The 17,500-nt window shown below is 41.3% G+C and overlaps 2 protein-coding genes across 2 annotated transcripts in view; one reads left to right on the plus strand and one right to left on the minus strand.

The window, feature by feature from the left end:
• The window catches only part of LOC138947929 (uncharacterized), a 30,299-nt gene extending 13,987 nt beyond the window's left edge, over window positions 1–16,312 (plus strand). The window contains exons 6-15 of the mRNA XM_070319454.1: window positions 1,801–2,063; window positions 2,890–3,024; window positions 4,300–4,494; window positions 4,578–4,862; window positions 6,636–6,706; window positions 7,772–7,895; window positions 9,454–9,582; window positions 10,324–11,160; window positions 11,550–12,776; window positions 14,625–16,312. Coding sequence (XP_070175555.1) covers window positions 1,801–2,063; window positions 2,890–3,024; window positions 4,300–4,494; window positions 4,578–4,862; window positions 6,636–6,706; window positions 7,772–7,895; window positions 9,454–9,582; window positions 10,324–11,160; window positions 11,550–12,776; window positions 14,625–14,836 — 3,478 coding nt within the window. The 3' untranslated portion in view covers window positions 14,837–16,312. The remainder of the gene's footprint in view (window positions 1–1,800; window positions 2,064–2,889; window positions 3,025–4,299; window positions 4,495–4,577; window positions 4,863–6,635; window positions 6,707–7,771; window positions 7,896–9,453; window positions 9,583–10,323; window positions 11,161–11,549; window positions 12,777–14,624) is intronic.
• Window positions 16,313–16,906: 594 nt separating this feature from the next.
• Window positions 16,907–17,500, minus strand: part of LOC138948630 (uncharacterized) — a 38,672-nt gene continuing 38,078 nt past the window's right edge. The window contains exon 7 of the mRNA XM_070320196.1: window positions 16,907–17,500. This exon is cut by the window's right edge and continues 2,224 nt beyond it. The gene's annotated coding sequence lies outside the window, so the exon portion shown is untranslated.

Below are 17,500 nucleotides of genomic sequence, written 5' to 3' on the forward strand. Positions count from 1 at the left end.
TGAGAGGACTTCGCCTTCAAAGGTGATTGTGGAGAACCGCCACGCTGTCTGTCTCTGTCTCGCGATTCACCCTGCGAAGCCGGGTATTCCTCTAGTATATATATATTTATTACCAATTCAGTGCCCCATATGGCTTTTTGACCAATCAGGACGGATTCTAGGTGACCCTCTAAATGTTATAACGTTCAGGCAGGGACCCTTTTTGTTTATCACGCTAAAAATTAACAAGACAAAGTAAATATTTAATTCAACAATATCAGCGTGATTTATTCTAAAGAATGACACTTCAAATGCTGTCAGATAATACTCTCTTTATCTAAAAAATACCGAAAAGCGAGTTTTGTCGGTGGGTGCGTTACGGAACAGCAAGGCACCGCCCATCGTCTGAGTGTGCAATGCCGACCGCTCACTTGAAATCTAAATGATCAAAGTTCGGAAAAATCAAGTGAAATTGCGTCACTCTCTTTACATCAAATGTATCTTTACGTCATTTCCCATCCGTCTGGAGTCGGTTCTAAATCTGTCGCTCTCTGTTCAACGAGAAAAAGAGAAGAAACCGAAACGCATGTTCAACATGGTTTATCTTGTGAGATTGTTGTGTGTCAAAGGCATTTGACCTGTGAATATTCATCACGTCAGGTGTGTTACTCTGATTGGCTTACTCAGGTCACGAGAATTCTTTGACTGACAGGCATAATCAGGTAGAAGCCCTCAAGTTCCCATTGCGGCTGTTCTGTCTAATTCGCGGGGTCGCTTCGAAATTTCTTTTGGTCGAATTAAACGGTAATAAAACCGTTATTTCTAATATGCTGACTGTTAGCAAATGATAACAGACATGTCTCACAAACGATATCAGCATTCGCCTAAAAGGCTCATGCTTGATATCTTTTTTCTCGACATGTCTTGTTATCATTTGCTAACAGTCAGCATATTAGAAATAACTCATAATATATACACAGAGAGAGGTACAGAGACAGAGACATAGGGGGTGGGGGTGGAAGAAAGAGAGATTGACAAAGAGAGAGATATAGAGCGAGAAAGAGAGAGAGAGAGAGAGAGAGAGACACACAGACAGAGAGAGAGAGACAGAAAGAGAGAGAGAGAGAGACAGAGAGAGAGAGAGAGAGAGAGAGAGAGAGAGAGAGAGAGAGAGAGATGGATGGATGTTTTATTGTTCTAATCAATGATTTGATTTTGACAATTTTCAGACAAATGAAATTGGTGCATAAAACGAAATTACTAAGGATGAGATACATTGGGCTTTATAAACATAGCCTACACATGCAAATAAGTGAGGCAAAATAAAGAAAGAGCCTGCCAAATGTTGAGACATAATCATGGAAACATTTCTTGGAAAGATGATATAACTTAAGCAAACATTGTCAGACGACACCAAGACACATACACAGATATACACGTACAGACACGGACACACACACACACACACACATACACACACACACACACACACACACACACACACACACACACACACACACACACAGACACACACACACACACACACACACACACACACACATACACACATGTGTGGGCACACACACAGCAGATTATATACACATATGAAGCAGTCATTAAATGCATACAACAAATGTATGAAACTAAACAGCATACACACACACATATACACACACGGGCGCGCGCACACGAGAGAGAAAGAGAGAGAGAGAGACAGAAAGAGAGAGAGAGACAGAGAGAGAGAGAAAGAAAGAGAACGCATAACTGTATGAAGGAACACACCAAGCTGACAAACACTTCATATTTCCCGCTCTTTGACAGCGCCTATCACAACGAGACACTCGTCAATCAGAGGCGGAGCCTGGCAGCGTCAATCATCCAGCAGCAGGCTCGTGGTTGGCTGGTTCGCCAGCGAATCAAGCGCATGACGCGTCAAGCGTTGATGGGGCTGGGGAGGGCGTGGCCTAAGGTCACCAAGGAGTATCGCGAGCTGGTCACGCGCGTGCAGGCACGTCACGGGGTTATGAAAACCAGCTGTCCTTTCTCGCTCGCCGAGATGGGAGACTATCTGGACAAACGGGAAAGTAAGTTTTTGAACTACAGTTCAACCTGTCTAAAGAAACCATCACAGGGACAGAGCAAAAGTGGTCTCTTTAGACAGGACTTGTGGTCTTTATGAACAGGTGATTTATTAATAGTCGTAAAAACCGTTGGGGATCCTTTGGGGTGGTCTTAATGGACAGGTGGTCTCCAAGGCAGGTTCGACTGTATCATAATGGTTTTTGTTTTTTTAAAGTAATGACGTTAGAGGTTATCATGGAGGATACCAGTTTCGGTAAATCAAAGATCGCCTTCGTTATCCTTCTTTGGTCATCTGACTTTCACAAATGTGACCCTCCACCACGAAATGAGTCGCATGTCACCTCGCGCGGTTCTGCGCTAGGCTGAATATAAGTCCGGGGAGTGTCTGGTAACAGTGTGAGGGTCACCTTAGTCACAGGCTTATAACTCAAACAGTTTTCGCTCTTTTCTAACACGGTTTTCACCACTGGATAGAGCATAACAAACTCTTTAGGAAAATGTAAAAATATGAAAATCATGCAAAGGTGACATGCGACACATTTTGTGGTGGAGGGTCAAAAATGCGACTTGCTTCAATTACACGTTCTTCAAAACATTTCTTCATTGATATCAACGTGACAATTACAAGTCTCATGACTTTGCTTTAAAAAGTATATCGTGTTCTCACAGTCAGATTTTCTGCATATGTTGCGGCTTTCTTGTTTTGTTTTCTAGATCTGATTTACAGCGTTGGTAGCTCAGATTTTTACTCAATAAAGAGTAAAGGACAATAGTTTTAACAACAACAAAACCTATTGTGTTTAGAAGTATTATGTTTGTTTCTGACAGAATACGAGCGTGTGTTTGAGCGTGTTTCCACGGGAGACAAGTTGCCACGTGATCAGCTGAGCGAGTTCTTCAAGGAGTGTGGGCTTTTCCCGACAGACGGGGAGATAACTGCTGCTTTCAACGCCGTGTTCAGAGGTTTGCATCACTTTTCACATTTTCCTATGAGAACTTCCTATGAACTGTGCATCATCTTTTCCCCTTAGATTACTATAGTTTTAGGGGATACAAAAAAAATACTCATGGTGGTAAATAGATTGAACATATGTAACCGAATGCGTGAAACACTTGAAGCACCTTTTTGAAGGAAAAGCCAGTCACTCAGGAGCGCGATTAGGCTGAATAAAAAGCCCTATAAAAACCTGCTAATTGTTGAACTCTAACGTTTGCAAGAGCATCCCAGGAAAGAAAAGCAGCCATACACCACCATGAACGAATCACACCCGAATCCAAAATGTTCCTGTCTCAGCGTTAACAGCAGAAGTTAGTTCGTCCTGGACTCTTCTTCTTCTTCTTCTTCTTCTTCTTCTTCTTCTTCTTCTTCTTCTTCTTCTTCTTCTTCTTCTTCTTCTTCTTCTTCTTCTTCTTCCTCTTTGTTCGCTCGAACTTAAAGAAGAACTGTTCAGCCTGCTTGTTAGGTTCAGATCTGACGTTTCGTCATAATTTTGTAAAGTGGTTTCCTACTATTTTCTTCGCACTTTTCCTCACTGATTGTACGTTTATGTATTGAAAACTTTTTAGGGTAAGGGGCAATAGCAGAAGTGGTGTTTGTTCTGGACTGTTCCACCAGCCTGTGCATAGTCAGTATTCAAAGTCTGATTAGATTTTTTTTCCAGCAGCAATTTCTATCATTTACTTCACGCTTTTAAATCATCGTGCTGATTGATTGTACATGTATCTGAAAAATGTTCAGGGTCAGTGTCAACAGCAGAAGTGGTGTTCGTTCTGAACTGTTCCATCAGCCTGACATCGTCAATTTTTACAGTTAGATCCGACTTTTCTCCTTAGCAGCAATACACGTATTGTTTACCTCAGACGAGCAGATCGATTGTACATGTATTATTCACTTTTCAGGGTCAGGGTCAACCGCAGAAGTGGTGTTCGTTCTGCATTGTTCCACCAGCCTTGGCATCGTCGGTTTCCACGACCAGATGACCTTCGCGAAGGAAGTTGTCCGCTCCTTAGCAGCAATACCTATTATTTACTTCAGACAAACAGATTTATTATACATGTATCATCAACTCTTCTGGGTCAGGGTCAACAGCAGAAGTGGTGTTCGTTCTGGATTGTTCTACCAGCCTGGGCATCGTCAGTTTTCACGACCAGATGACCTTCGTGAAGGACGTTGTTCGCTTCTTAGCAGCAATACTTCCGACAAACAGATTTATTGTACATGTATCCAATACTTTTCAGGGTCAGGGTCAACAGCAGAAGTGATATTCGTTCTGGATTGTTCCACCAGCTTGGCCATCGTCAGTTTTCACGACCAGATGACCTTCGTGAAGGACGTTGTCCGCTCCTTAGCAGCAATACCTATCATTTACTTCAGACAAACAGATTTATTGTACATGTATCCAATACTTTACAGGGTCAGGGTCAACACCAGAAGTGATATTCGTTCTGGATTGTTCCATCAGCCTGGACATCGTCAATTAATTATCACAGTTAGATCCGACTTTTCTCCTTAGCAGCAATACACGTATTGTTTACCTCAGACGAGCAGATTTATTGTACATGTATCCAATACTTTTCAGGGTCAGGGTCAACAGCAGAAGTGATATTCGTTCTGGATTGTTCCACCAGCCTGGGCATCGTCAGTTTCCACGACCAGATGACCTTCGTGAAGGACGTTGTCCGCTACCTGGACATCGGGTCGGACAGGGTGAGGGTGGGGGTGGTTCCCTACAACAGTGACGTCTTTCATGCCTTCGGGCTGCTGCAGTACACGTCACAGGAAGAAATTATCCAGGCCGTTGGTGAGTGATAGCGTGTAGCATTGTCGTCTGTGTGGATTGGGGTGCAGTGGTGGTACGACATAGGATGAAGAGAGAAGGTTTGGTGGGAAAGGTCTTGAGTGATGATGTTAAAAGTGAGTTATGATGGACTGGTAAAGGTTAAGATTTGGGGGTCTTGTCTCACAATGAGGAAGTCTTTCTTGAATCTGTTGAATTCAAAAGTAGCACCCCACCCCCACCACCCCCACCCCCCCTCTCCCGCCACACACACAGGGAGGAATATAGTGTTAAAAAATATCAGTCAGTTGATCGGGAAGAATTGAATGTACCTCTAGTGTTTTAATACAAACAACACTTTCATGCTGATGAAGCGAAAAAAGTCAGGGGTTTTAAGGCGTTGTTTTCGCTTGTTTTGCTTGTCGTTCCCTCCAAATTGAACACCAACAGCTCGTGGTCTCTTCACATTGATTCTGTTCGTATGATGTGCTTTGGCTCTGATGATGTGGGGGCCCGGTAGCTCAGTTGGTAGAGCACTGGACTTGTGATCGGAAGGTCGCAGGATCGAATTCGGGCCGGGACGGACACGGGTCAACTTTATGTGCAGACCCAGAGACGGAAGCCATGTCCCACCCCCGTGTCATCACAATGGCACGTAAAAGACCTTGGTCATTCTGCCATAAGTGCAGGTGGCTGAATACACCTAAACACGCAGACACCTGGGTAGCGCGACTCCGTTGCTGCTAGCTTTCCACTGGGAGGAAGCGACCCGAATTTCCCAGCGATGGGACAATAAAATAATGAAAATGAAATGAAATGAAAAAAATGAAAAATGAAAAATGACTGCTCAGAAAGCTGTCTGTGTAAGGTTGTGAAAGGCTATGCATGCTGTATAAAGTGTCACTTGGGCAACAATTAATACTTTGATTTTTAGGTATTAGTAAGCACTTTTCTTGTTTCTTTTTTTTTTTTTTTTTTTAGATATAGGGCGTTATTAAATGTATTTAATGTTTGTTTAAACTTTCATAACTTCAACATATATATATAAATACTTATTATTTTGACATTATTCATCATAGGTGTATTTTATGGCGTTAAGATCAACATTAGGTCCAAGACCAGTCACACAACTCGTGTAATTTTCTCAAAGTTATCTCATATGTTAAAACTGATGTTAAAGATGTTTGCACCATGATGTCATAAGGTATTCTGCAAGGTTCTAGTTATGCTATGTTATGTTGTGTTTTATTATGTTATGTTATGTTAATGTTATGTTATATGTTGTATTTTTATTCTGTTGTGGGGGTCCTGATTTGGCCTATTATGGTCCGCTGGACCCGAAAAGCAACAGCTAACTAACTAACTATTCTGTTGTGTTGTTATGCCATGTCATATTATGTTATGTAAGTGTTATGTTCTGTTATTGTGTCAAGTTATAGGTTATGCCTTTGCTATGTTATGCTTTGTTTTTGTAATGTTGTATTATTTATTGTTATGTTACGTTACGTTATTTAAGGATATATTATGTTATGTTACGTTACGTTATGTAAGGATATATTATGTTATGCGGTTTTCAATGTCGTTCTGCTTTTTTTTACAAAACATAATGACCACAAGTGAACTCAGTATTCAGTGTAAAGTTTGTACTGGACTTCTATGATGAAATATTACCTTTACAGGAGACTCCCTTCTTCACAGCACCGACGCACTGCACCGGCACATTGTGAGCACGGAATTGTTCTAGGGATTCAGGAAACTAATTCAAGCAATAACCTCTGTGAAAATCATATTGTGCAGATCAGATCAAGTTTCGCCCAGGTCCCACACACACCGACATAGGTCTTCGTATTATGAGAGATATGTTCAAGGTAAAGTAGTAAGTCGGTTATCCACGGTGATCTGTGTGACGCGGCACAGTCATTGTGTGACGAGGCACAGTCATTGTGTGACCACTCTTCTATATTTCTATTTTTGTTTTTATTGATTTAAAATCCGGTTCTACAACACGCTGTGTGTTCTTGTTGATATTTTTTTTTATTTTCGTTTTTTATTTTACCAATATTAGGTAAAATGTCCAGGTTGGAAATGTGAATATGTTAAAAAAAATCAACCTCAAAGACGCCATTACACTTAATTAAAAGTCACGTGCATACCTATGACAAATTTGCCTGAATAATTCTCAGAGCACGTTGTTAAGATGATTTAATAGATACTGTTAAAATGGACTGAAGCACACATGTGTTATTATCTTTCTGGAACATGACACAAGAGCGCAAATCTACACGATCAGCGAAAAGGCATTTGGATTAGGCGGACGTTGAAGTTGAACAGCTGATAAATACATAGTAGGTATCTCAAATATAGAAATACACGTGGTCCTTGTGACATGACAAACGGGACGAATTTTATATGGTGCATATCTTAGAGGTCAAATTGTCTTCATGATCAGTTCAAATCAGCTAGATATGGCCAAGGAATAATATTAAAGGGCGCAAACAAATTATATATTACAAATCAGATTCATTTCCCTGCACGGAGGCACGTGGAATCCTACAAGATATGGTCAAGGAATCATATGAAAGGTCGAATAATAAATGAAGTTAGCGACAAGATTCATTTCCTATGTATGGCTACACCTGTTCTCCCAATCTGTCTGTTACATGTAGGGGAAGGGCTCCTAATATGGACCACTTTTTGTTTCATGCTGATAACTAGCTTGTTTTCTTGCGAAGAAGTTTCATTTTGTGTTTGGTAGTCCTTCTCTCTTAGGTTAACCGTTAGGCCTAATGAGAGTGAAATAGCTTTGATATACATTCAGCAAAAATTAGATAAAGAAAATACCACAAATGGTCCATATTAGGAGCCGGTCCATATTAGGAGCCTTTCCCCTACCTCACACACAAATGGCTTAAGCTCTGTATTTACATGTGTAGGATGCGCGGCCAGGAGTGCAGAAGTTTGCCATCGTGGTCACAAACGGACAGTCGGCCAACACACAGCAGACAGCCCTTGAAGCCAAGAAAGCAGCAGATGAAAACATCACCGTTTTTGCCGTTGGTAAGCCGTCATCCTCCACAAGTCGAATATTACACTTGCATTTTCACGAAGTCTTCGCGAAGTCAACTTCGGACTGAATTGATGATAGGTCAAGCGTTGGTCGTCGATCAATCATCGATGTAACCTTTGTAAGGCCAAACAAAAATATATGTTGGTTTAGGGTAACCCGACCGACCCTATATTTTCCCGGCGACCCTAAAAGTTTTATTTTTTTATTTCTCAAAACAAAACCAACTTTTGGCACATTTTGCGAACAATAACGAGACTAAGGGAAGTTACATCCTTTAAAATCGACTAAATGTTTTAAAACATGTTTTTTTGTTTTAAAAGCCGACCTACCGATCCTATCTTTTTTGGTCACGTTATCCTAAACCAACATATATTTTTGTTTGGCCTAATTAATGATTATTCTGGCTGTGAATTGGTTCAATGTCCGTTTTAGTTTTTGAGGTACTGGTTAAAAAGAGCCTGAACCTTTTTTTTTTAAATTAGATTTTTTTAATTGGTCATTTCACCTACCTGCGCTAAAATAACACCAAACGACATATTCTAAATGTTTGAACTGTATGTTACCTGAACAAAAATCCATGTTGTCCAACACAGAAATTCTCACCCAATTTGTCAGTGGTTGATTATAAGGTTTAAACAGTGCCTCACTTAGCTCGAACCAAACTTCTGTTGAAATGTATTCCTATTTTGGAGTTTCATGTACAACTCTACTGGATGCGGCTCCATGATAACGGAAAGCAGCCATGAAGAAAACTGTCATTAACCACTACAACATCTTCTTCTTCTTCTGCGTTCGTGGGCTGAAACTCCCACGTACACTCGTGTTTTTGCACGAGTGGAATTTTACGTGTATGACCGTTTTTACCCCGCCATTAAGGCAGCCATACGCCGCTTTCGGAGGAAGCATGCTGGGTATTTTCGTGTTTCTATAACCCACCGAACTCTGACATGGATTACAGGATCTGTTCCGTGCACACTTGGTCTTGTGCTTGCCTGTACACACGAAGGGGGATAAGCCACTAGCAGGTCTGCACATAAGTTGACCTGGGAGATCGGACAAAATCTCCACACTTAACCCACCAGGCGGCCGCGGCCGGGATTCGAACTCTCGACCTTCCAATTAAGAGGCCGACGTCTTACCACCCCGCCACAGCGCCCGTCACCACAACATCTCATCTCTGATTGTCTGCATGAGTCTTCTACACTCTGAATTTAAGTGTTCAACTTTTGAACACCCTTTAACAAGTTGTTAACACAGATTGACACAGGACAATAGCTCTTCCAGAAAACGGTAGCACATGGTTAAACACTAGTGTTTTGCTTCTACTATATTACACTGTGTTACAGAAAGGGTGTTAGGACTTAGAGAGGACAGCACGTTTCGCCCTGCAGTCCGGACTGACGATCTAACAGCGAACGACAAGAAGAAGAAGAAAGGTGTTCAAACGTGGAACACTTCAGTTTACAGTGTATAATGGTGTAAAAAGTGAAACTATAAACATCTAAAAATGGTATTGTGCGTTTGGTTGAACCTTGACCGGTGTTTCAGGGGTGGGCAACAACGTGGAGATGAAAGAGCTGGAAGAGATAGCAAGGGACGTAAACAGGGTCTACATGTGCACTGACTATCGCGCCTTGATCGACCTCAAGCACCTTGTCAGCAGCAAACTCTGCCTCAGTGAGTACAGGAGTTCTTTTGCTGTTTGATTTGCTGTCAATTGTGTTTCGTATGTTACTTACTCAATTGTGAGGTCAGGTTGTGATTTTCTTGATCAGTCATCATTGTGGGCAAAACATTAAAATTGAAAAACAACACGTGACTGTCATGCCACGTACGTATCACGTACGTACTGTAAATTGCCCTTTGACTTCCATCAAGCTGATTTGCTTCACTAGAAAAAAAGTTTCTCGGGTTTGGGCTGGTTGTTTTGGCAAGTATGTGATTATTATACATCTTTTTTAAACTAAGTTTCTCCAGCAGTCAAGGTGTTGATCTGCCAAGTTTAATACAACAATTCGAACCAAGTTACATTTTCGTATATATGCGCGTACTAGCCTAATATAAAGACTGAACACAAATGTGTATGTAGGTAGATACGATAGCATCATATTTGTTTCTCTCCTAAGAACATTAGGATGTTATCATACATGTAACTTATACTTGAATTTAGCGCTGAACAAAAGACTTAAAACGTATGACTTAAGGCTGGTTTGAATTTTCAAGTACTTTTTAAAAATTTTAATTTGCATAATATTGAAATGTGACTTAAGTTGTCAAGGACACTGACACAAAAGAGGATGTACGATTTCAGACTTTACCAATTGTTTTTATTTGAAAAAAAGAAATCAGCTGTAAAACAAGATGAAAAACAAAGCATCGACTGAACCCATCGGATTTCATAATCCATTTGTGTTTCAGGGGCATGCACTCTTTGCCAGCACACTTTGCCTCGTGTACAGCTGCACGGTCTGTACAAAACGGAGGCCCTGGATATCCTGTTCACTCTCTATGTTCTCCCCGCTACTGGACTTATTCCCCCTTCTTCCCCAAGTCACCCCACCTCTAGTTCTGACACAGCAGATGAGACGGAAGACGGGCCGGCTGAAGAAGCGAAAACAGAGGGTCATTGCGCAGACGATTTACTCTCTCACAAGCGGGTCTCAGCTGCTGTTGATTCTAGTAGGAAAGACAGTAGTGGGTCGAAGCATGGTTCTGAACGTTCGTTGTCCAGGAAAAAGATAGTGTCTGCTTCCCAGAGGAAAGAAAGCAAAGAATCAAAGCACGGTTCTGAAGGTCCTATGTCATCCAAAATTAGGCCTGTTTCTCAGAAGGCATCTCCTGCTGTCGCTGCATTTCAGAGAAAAGATAGCAAGGGGTCGAGGCACAGTTTAGAGGGTCTCTTGTCCCCCCAAAGCAAGTCTGCCCTTCAAACGACAGCTCCTGCTATTGCTGCTTCTCTTCGAAAGGACAGCAATGATTCGAAGCACGGTTCAGAGGGTTTCTGGTCCCCCAGAATCAAGTCTACTTCTCAGAAAGCACCTTCTAGTGTTGCTGCTGTTCGTCGTAGAGACAGTAGTGGGTCCAAGCACGTCTCTGAGAGTCCCAAGTCTCCCCGGAGTAAGTCTCTTTCCAGCGAGGCCGGTTTTGAAACTACAGCTGAGGAAGAGAAGGGTGAACATGAAGTGGAGATGACGTCAGCTGAAACAGCTTTCGGCGTCGAGGCCTCTGTGTGTGTGGTTCCTCCCAGCGGGTTCAGCGGATGTAATTGCAATATTTTTTCCTCAACTCTTTGCTGTTTTTTGCTTTCTGCAGTTGATTCTGTTAACCATCTATCACTTTATTTTGCGCAAGCATGTTGATCCTCTGATGTTGCAGGTGCATGAGATTGAATTAAGTGTATTCGGCTGAGTCACTCTCACTCTATCTGTTCGTGTTTGTGTCTCTTTCTCCGACTTTGACTAGCCGGCTTGCTTCCAATCACTATTTGTTTTTGCATGAGGTCATGGTCGCCTTGTGATTTAGACTTTCAGCAAAACGGAGGAGTGATCACGCAACTTTTTTCTCGTGTTTTTCTCGTTCAAGTTGTTTCTTTGAAAATGACTAACTCGTCTTTTCCTTTCTCTCTTTCTATTTGCCACATTCAGAGAGTGACCAGGTAGTAGAGGAAAGGATTCAGTCACCGGTGATCACCAAACACAGCCATGCAAATATGCAACCAAGACGTACTCCCAGAACGAAAAGCAGGCGCGACCTGAACTCCGACAGCATAGAAAAGACCCGCCACGTCGCAGGTACAAGGATTGAAATGTCAGCCGACCTAGAAAAATTACTGTCAGATGACGTCATCTCCGCTCTAAAGGGTGACAACATTGAAACAAAGAAGAGAACCAACTCTCAAATCACAGAATCTACTGCAAAGCACAACAAGAGCGGTGGAATTGATAATGGTAGGGTCGGAAAAACTCTGAATGACATCATCGTTGACCCCAACTGTAGGATCGGTGCCAGGAGATCCATGGAAGGCAACAGAACAGAAAGCAACATAATGGGAGGCAGCATCACGGCAGATATCCACGCCAGCCAAGAGCACACCATCGCCAAAGAGCAAGTCAACATTAAGAGTGCAGAAAAAGACATCAAAGCAACTTCGGGCTTACATAATACCAACAGCAATGGAACCAGACCCGAGCGTAAAGATCACAGTAAAGTACTTAAGAAGACAGGAGGCAGAGGGCAAGAAAGTGGACCCGAACAAGGAGGAATCAGACCGATGCCTTCAGAAGCGCCAACCTCTTTTCAGATGAGGCAGCATTTCCCAGACCAAGGCATGAATTCCTTTGCCAGCTTGGACACCTGCAGCTCTCCGAGCGACGACGTCTTTCTGCCTGACAGCGCTTGCGTATCCGACACCTCCAACGAGGCCACTACACTCACACGTAACATCGACATTGAAGTCCAAGAAAACGATGACAGCAGCAGCATCAGTATTGAAGACAACGCAACAGAGAGCACAACCAGAAGTGACAACACCAGCGAACGTGGCATCAAAGTCCACCATAACAGAACAGATAGCACAGCCACTGCCAAGATCAAAGACAGCGACAGCAGCATCAGCATCAGAAACGAAGACAGCGACAGCAACGCCACCAGCAATACCATGGACGACATCACCTTCGTTACAGACGACGAAGCTCAGAGTCCTGTCCTCTTACTGCAGAGTGGCGACCAAGACCGATACCGCCCGCTCACCAAGAGCGAAGCACTGGATATCATGTGGACATTGTACCCGCCGTCAGCAACTCGCTTACCCGCTCGTCGAAGTCGCTGGATTCGTCCGCTGGTTGACGGAGAGGAAGCCTGGTCACTGCTCGGTGCGTCTCAACTCTTCTGCGTTTTTGATTCTAGTTAACTTGCACGCTGGTATTTCCGTTGGGTTCATTTTGATCCTCATGCTTAGTTTTTCTTTGACTTCATTAAGCACCCTGGTTCTTTTTGTTTTGGCTTCACATGCGGTTTGCTTTTCGGTAATGCTTTGGGGTTATCTTGCAATTGGAACCAACTTTACTAGTATTTTTAATGTCTTCGTATGTCCTGATGCTACGCTATGCTCCACCGTCGGCTATTGCTTTGGGTACATCTACACTCTCGTGCATATATGTTTTGACTCACCTGAGTATTGAGTGAGTCTTAATAGTAATGAACAGCGTCCGCACGTATGGACGGGCGGTCGCCCGGACGTCTATCCGTCCGTCTGTCCGTCCGTGAACAAAACCCTTTACGATGAGATGTTTTTGAGATGTCTGGGATGTTTTTGAAGCTTGAGATTTGAAACTTTGTATGCTTGTAGTGTTTGATGATCTTCCGACATGACCTCAGTCTTTTTAAACATCGTCCAATGTCAAGGTCACAGGGGGGTGGTCACGGTCGGTTCATAACAACTAAAGGTTGAGGTTTTCTTGGATGTTTTTGAAGTTAAAAACTCCGAATTTCGCACACTTTAAGATTTTGATAATCTTGGCTTGTTTTCGTCAAATTGTGTAGGGTGCAGAGTACGAGGGTAGTGATGGGAGTCAGGAGGGTGTGAGGGGTGGGGCAAGATTGTATCTGTGGGATATTCTTAGAATTGGATAACTGAATGTATCGATACCGGTTCGTTAAAATCAAGTTTTGGTCAATAAGTAGGAAACCAACGTTCACATGGACATTAGTTGGTGAAGATAGAACAGCAAATAGTCTTATTTTTGGTTTATAATTGTAAAATACAAACCACGAACTGTGAGCTGTATTCGCATTGGTTTTCTTTAAGTTTGATTCATCTGCATCCTGCTTGTTATTACCGCGTTGAATGTACCAATACTTGCTTGTATAGAGATGGTGTCCATGTTTTTGCACTGTATTGACAAGTATTTCTTTGGATTCGCTTGCACTGTTTTTGCAACATTTTTGCAGTCTATGTGTACTTTAATATGTTCAAATTCACATGTATTTGTAATGTGTTGCATCGCGCTGTTTTTGTCTCATGTGTTCCGTAACCAGCTTTTATCTTTTCGAATGCTTCGCGGCTGCTTCTTTCAAATTATGTTCGAGACTAAAAGGCTATAATCCTGTATGACTTGTACACTAACTCGTTCTCCCCTTGTCTGTGTTCTCTCATTGTTTTGCTACTCTCACCATGTGACCCTATGGCAACAAGTTATTTTCAAAGGAAAGTGTTCTTGACTCTATTGCGGTGCATGGACTTATATTCCTACCACATGTCTAATTGGAAATACATGTTCACCTTTTGTTTGTTTCTGCATATTTTATCGTACATTTTCTCTTGTTTAAAAAGATGGGTTCAAACCATATTATATTTACATTTGAATGAGAAGATCACTGATGCCGTTTGCCTTCAGTTAAAAACAGATTTGATTCGTCTTGTAAATTTGTTAGCTGTAAGACAGCTGTTTTGACATTTAACAAAAGTTATCCATATATGGCAAGTACTGAAGTATTTTTTTCTCTTTGTTGTTGTTATTTAAATGTTGAAGGGAGAGAGCGTGGCAAACGTTTGAATAAAGACACCCAACAATATATTTCCTTCACTATAAAGTGCCGCAAACAAACTGATATTTTTAATTATGGAGATGATAATAGCATCTTGAAGAAAAAGTTCAAGATAGACATCGACACAGTTTTTCATGTCATGGCCATCTTTAAATTCTAATTCTGAATTGCAGATGAGAAGATCATCAAAGCTACCGACTTCAAAGTCTGCTTGGGTCTCGTGGTGAAAGCAAGACTTGAACGAGAAGGTGTCGTCACCATTCCGTCTGACGTCAGAGCTGGTGTGGAGGAAGTGACGACACACGCCGAAGCCATGCAGAAGATAGAGGAATATTTGGAGAAAAGGAAGAAGGAAGGATCACACTTCCCCCAGCCCACCGCTTGAAACACTGACGCTGCCTGAAAACTCTTGCAAGCGTTTTCAACAGCAGTTTTTGTATGTGGCACGCAGAAAGTGGAAGAATATCTAGAGAGAGAAAAAGGAAGAAGAAAGGACCATCTTCAGGTCAGACTATTACTTGAAACATTAGCATTACGTGTAGACCCTCAAAGTGTTGTTGTTGTTTTTTACAGTATTTATAAAGCATTCAAAAGTTGGAAGAAAGCTTGGAGATACGAATGGCGAAGAAAGGAAAACGTTTGGCTCAATCCTCTGATTGAAATATTGTCATTGCCAGTGGACTTTCTTGAAACTTGTTTTGACGGTATTTATTGACGATTCTGTCGAAACTCATGCATGTATTTAACATCCTTTGTTTATTAAAAAAACCTTGAAAGTTTAATATACAAGAAATTAAATAGATGATGATAGTCATGGAGCACAAGCACGAACCAGGAAAGACATACAGCACTCTAATCGTGCAAAAGTAACCTTTTGAAGTACAATTCACGTCCTTATAAGTATCGTGTGTGTGTGTGTGTGTTTGTGTGTGTGTGTGTGTTGCTGATTTCTTAAAGGCGTATTCCTATTTATCCAACAAAGGATTCGCAAACAAAAATGTGCTCAATTTTGTGCAGTACACCATTACGTATTAATTATTTTTGCTTTTTTTTCTAATTCAGTGTACGCTGTGTCTCTCAGTTTAGCATGATCAAGCTACAGTAAAAATATAAAGCTTGAAAACGATAGTTGAATTCCAAATGTTGGCATCAAACAATGTCAAGTAATATGACCAATAAGGTATTTATTTATTTATTGCGACGAAGCAGATTTTTAAAAGTGAATGGGTGCATGGATAGAAATTATAGTGTGTTTTTAAGTGTTCCTGTTTTTGTTTTATTTTGTTTTCTTAGGGGGAGGGGTTGGGTGGGTCGATGTGATAGATTAAGCAAATCATTGAGTGCCGCAAAAACAAATCGGTATAGTTTTTTTTAATTTTGGTGTTTATTTTTATTTCTTTGATAATGATTCTTTCTTATAATCTTTTTATGTATATTTTATTTTCGTGTGACTTCTTGGGCATGACTGTAGCCATGGAAATGTTATGCTAAAATTCTTACCGAATGACTTCTTCGACATTGCTAGTTTGTTCGAGTTCTGGTGCAGTTTAGGTAGCCGGTACCAACACACAAGGTCGACAGAATGTCAAGGTCGACAGAAAGTAGTGCTATGATGTATTTGTTGCACATGTGATGTATTTGTTGCATCCATGACATATAATATTGTACTGTTTTGAATATAACAGGGAAAGCAAAGCCCTCACGACTCACGTGTGTTAGGTTTGACTTTGTAACAATGATGTTGCCTGCACTTACAGGTTGATTTGTGGTTTTACTTATCCCTGTCCATTAACTTATTTGGCTTTTCGGGACAATAGGGCGAATAACGCTGTATGTGTATGTGTGTGTGGGTGTGTGTATGTGTGTGGCGTACGTTTTGCAAATGTTACTTTAAAAAATATGAACATCCAATTACAAAAGACAAACAGAGAGAGAGAGAAAGAGAAAGAGAAAGAGAGAGAGAGAAAGGGAGACAACTGCAAACAGAGAGAGAGAGAGAGAAAGAGAAAGAGAGAGAGAGAGAGAGAGAGAAAGAGAGAAAGAGAGAGAAAGAGAGAGAGAGAGTAAGAGAAAGAGAAAGAGAAAGAGAGAGAGAGAAAGAGAGACAACTGCAAACAACTGCAAACAGAGAGAGAGAGAGAGAAAGAGAGAGAGAGAGAGAGAGAGAGAGAGAGAGAGAGAGAGAGAGAGAGAGAGAGAGAGAGAGAGAGAGAGAGTACATTTCATACACACACAGACACACACACGCACGCCGTGCCATAACTACGACATGTATAACAATCTGCACTACCTTCTCGTATAAAACAAAAAACAGACGAGCAAATAAACAGGCAAGTTAAGAAATAATCCACACACACACACACACACACACACACATATATATACACACACCATCCACAAACACTGCACAAAAAAAAACTACCACACTACATGAAAAAAGACATTTAACAGCGTATAAGTAACCACTGACCTTTTATTATTACTCCCTTGACACATAATTGTAATGTAGATGCACAAACAAACCACAAAAGCCTCCATTACACAACACTGCCAAACACCACCACCATTGTTCAAGAAGACGAAAGATAAAAATAAGCTATTTACAGAAAGAGATATGAAAAGCAAACCAAAACAAAAACACACACACTGAAATATTGAAACTTCAAGTTTGATGCCAGATATATCTTACGTACATTATTTTTTAAAGTGCTGTTACAGTATACAGGACACAGCGCATCACTGATAAAACAGTCTTGACAGTTCTCTCAATGAACATATTCCTTCATAGCCACAGAGGAAGACTAACAGACGCTTTAAGCCAATTTCAGAATTGTCACACAAACGTAACGTGACCTAAAATAAAACTAATTTGAAGGAAAAATAAAACTAATTTGAAGGAAAAATGAACAAACCTGCAACAAAATGAAGAAAAACAGTCAAAGTTAACCACAATTTGTTGTGCACAAAAACGAAAATTAAACACGCAAGGATACCTGCACATCGTCTTTCAGATACATTTTGGCCAGTGATACACATGATTGTGTATTGC

The sequence above is a fragment of the Littorina saxatilis genome, linkage group LG15 (genome assembly GCF_037325665.1).
Source record: "Littorina saxatilis isolate snail1 linkage group LG15, US_GU_Lsax_2.0, whole genome shotgun sequence".
NCBI lineage: Eukaryota > Metazoa > Mollusca > Gastropoda > Littorinimorpha > Littorinidae > Littorina > Littorina saxatilis.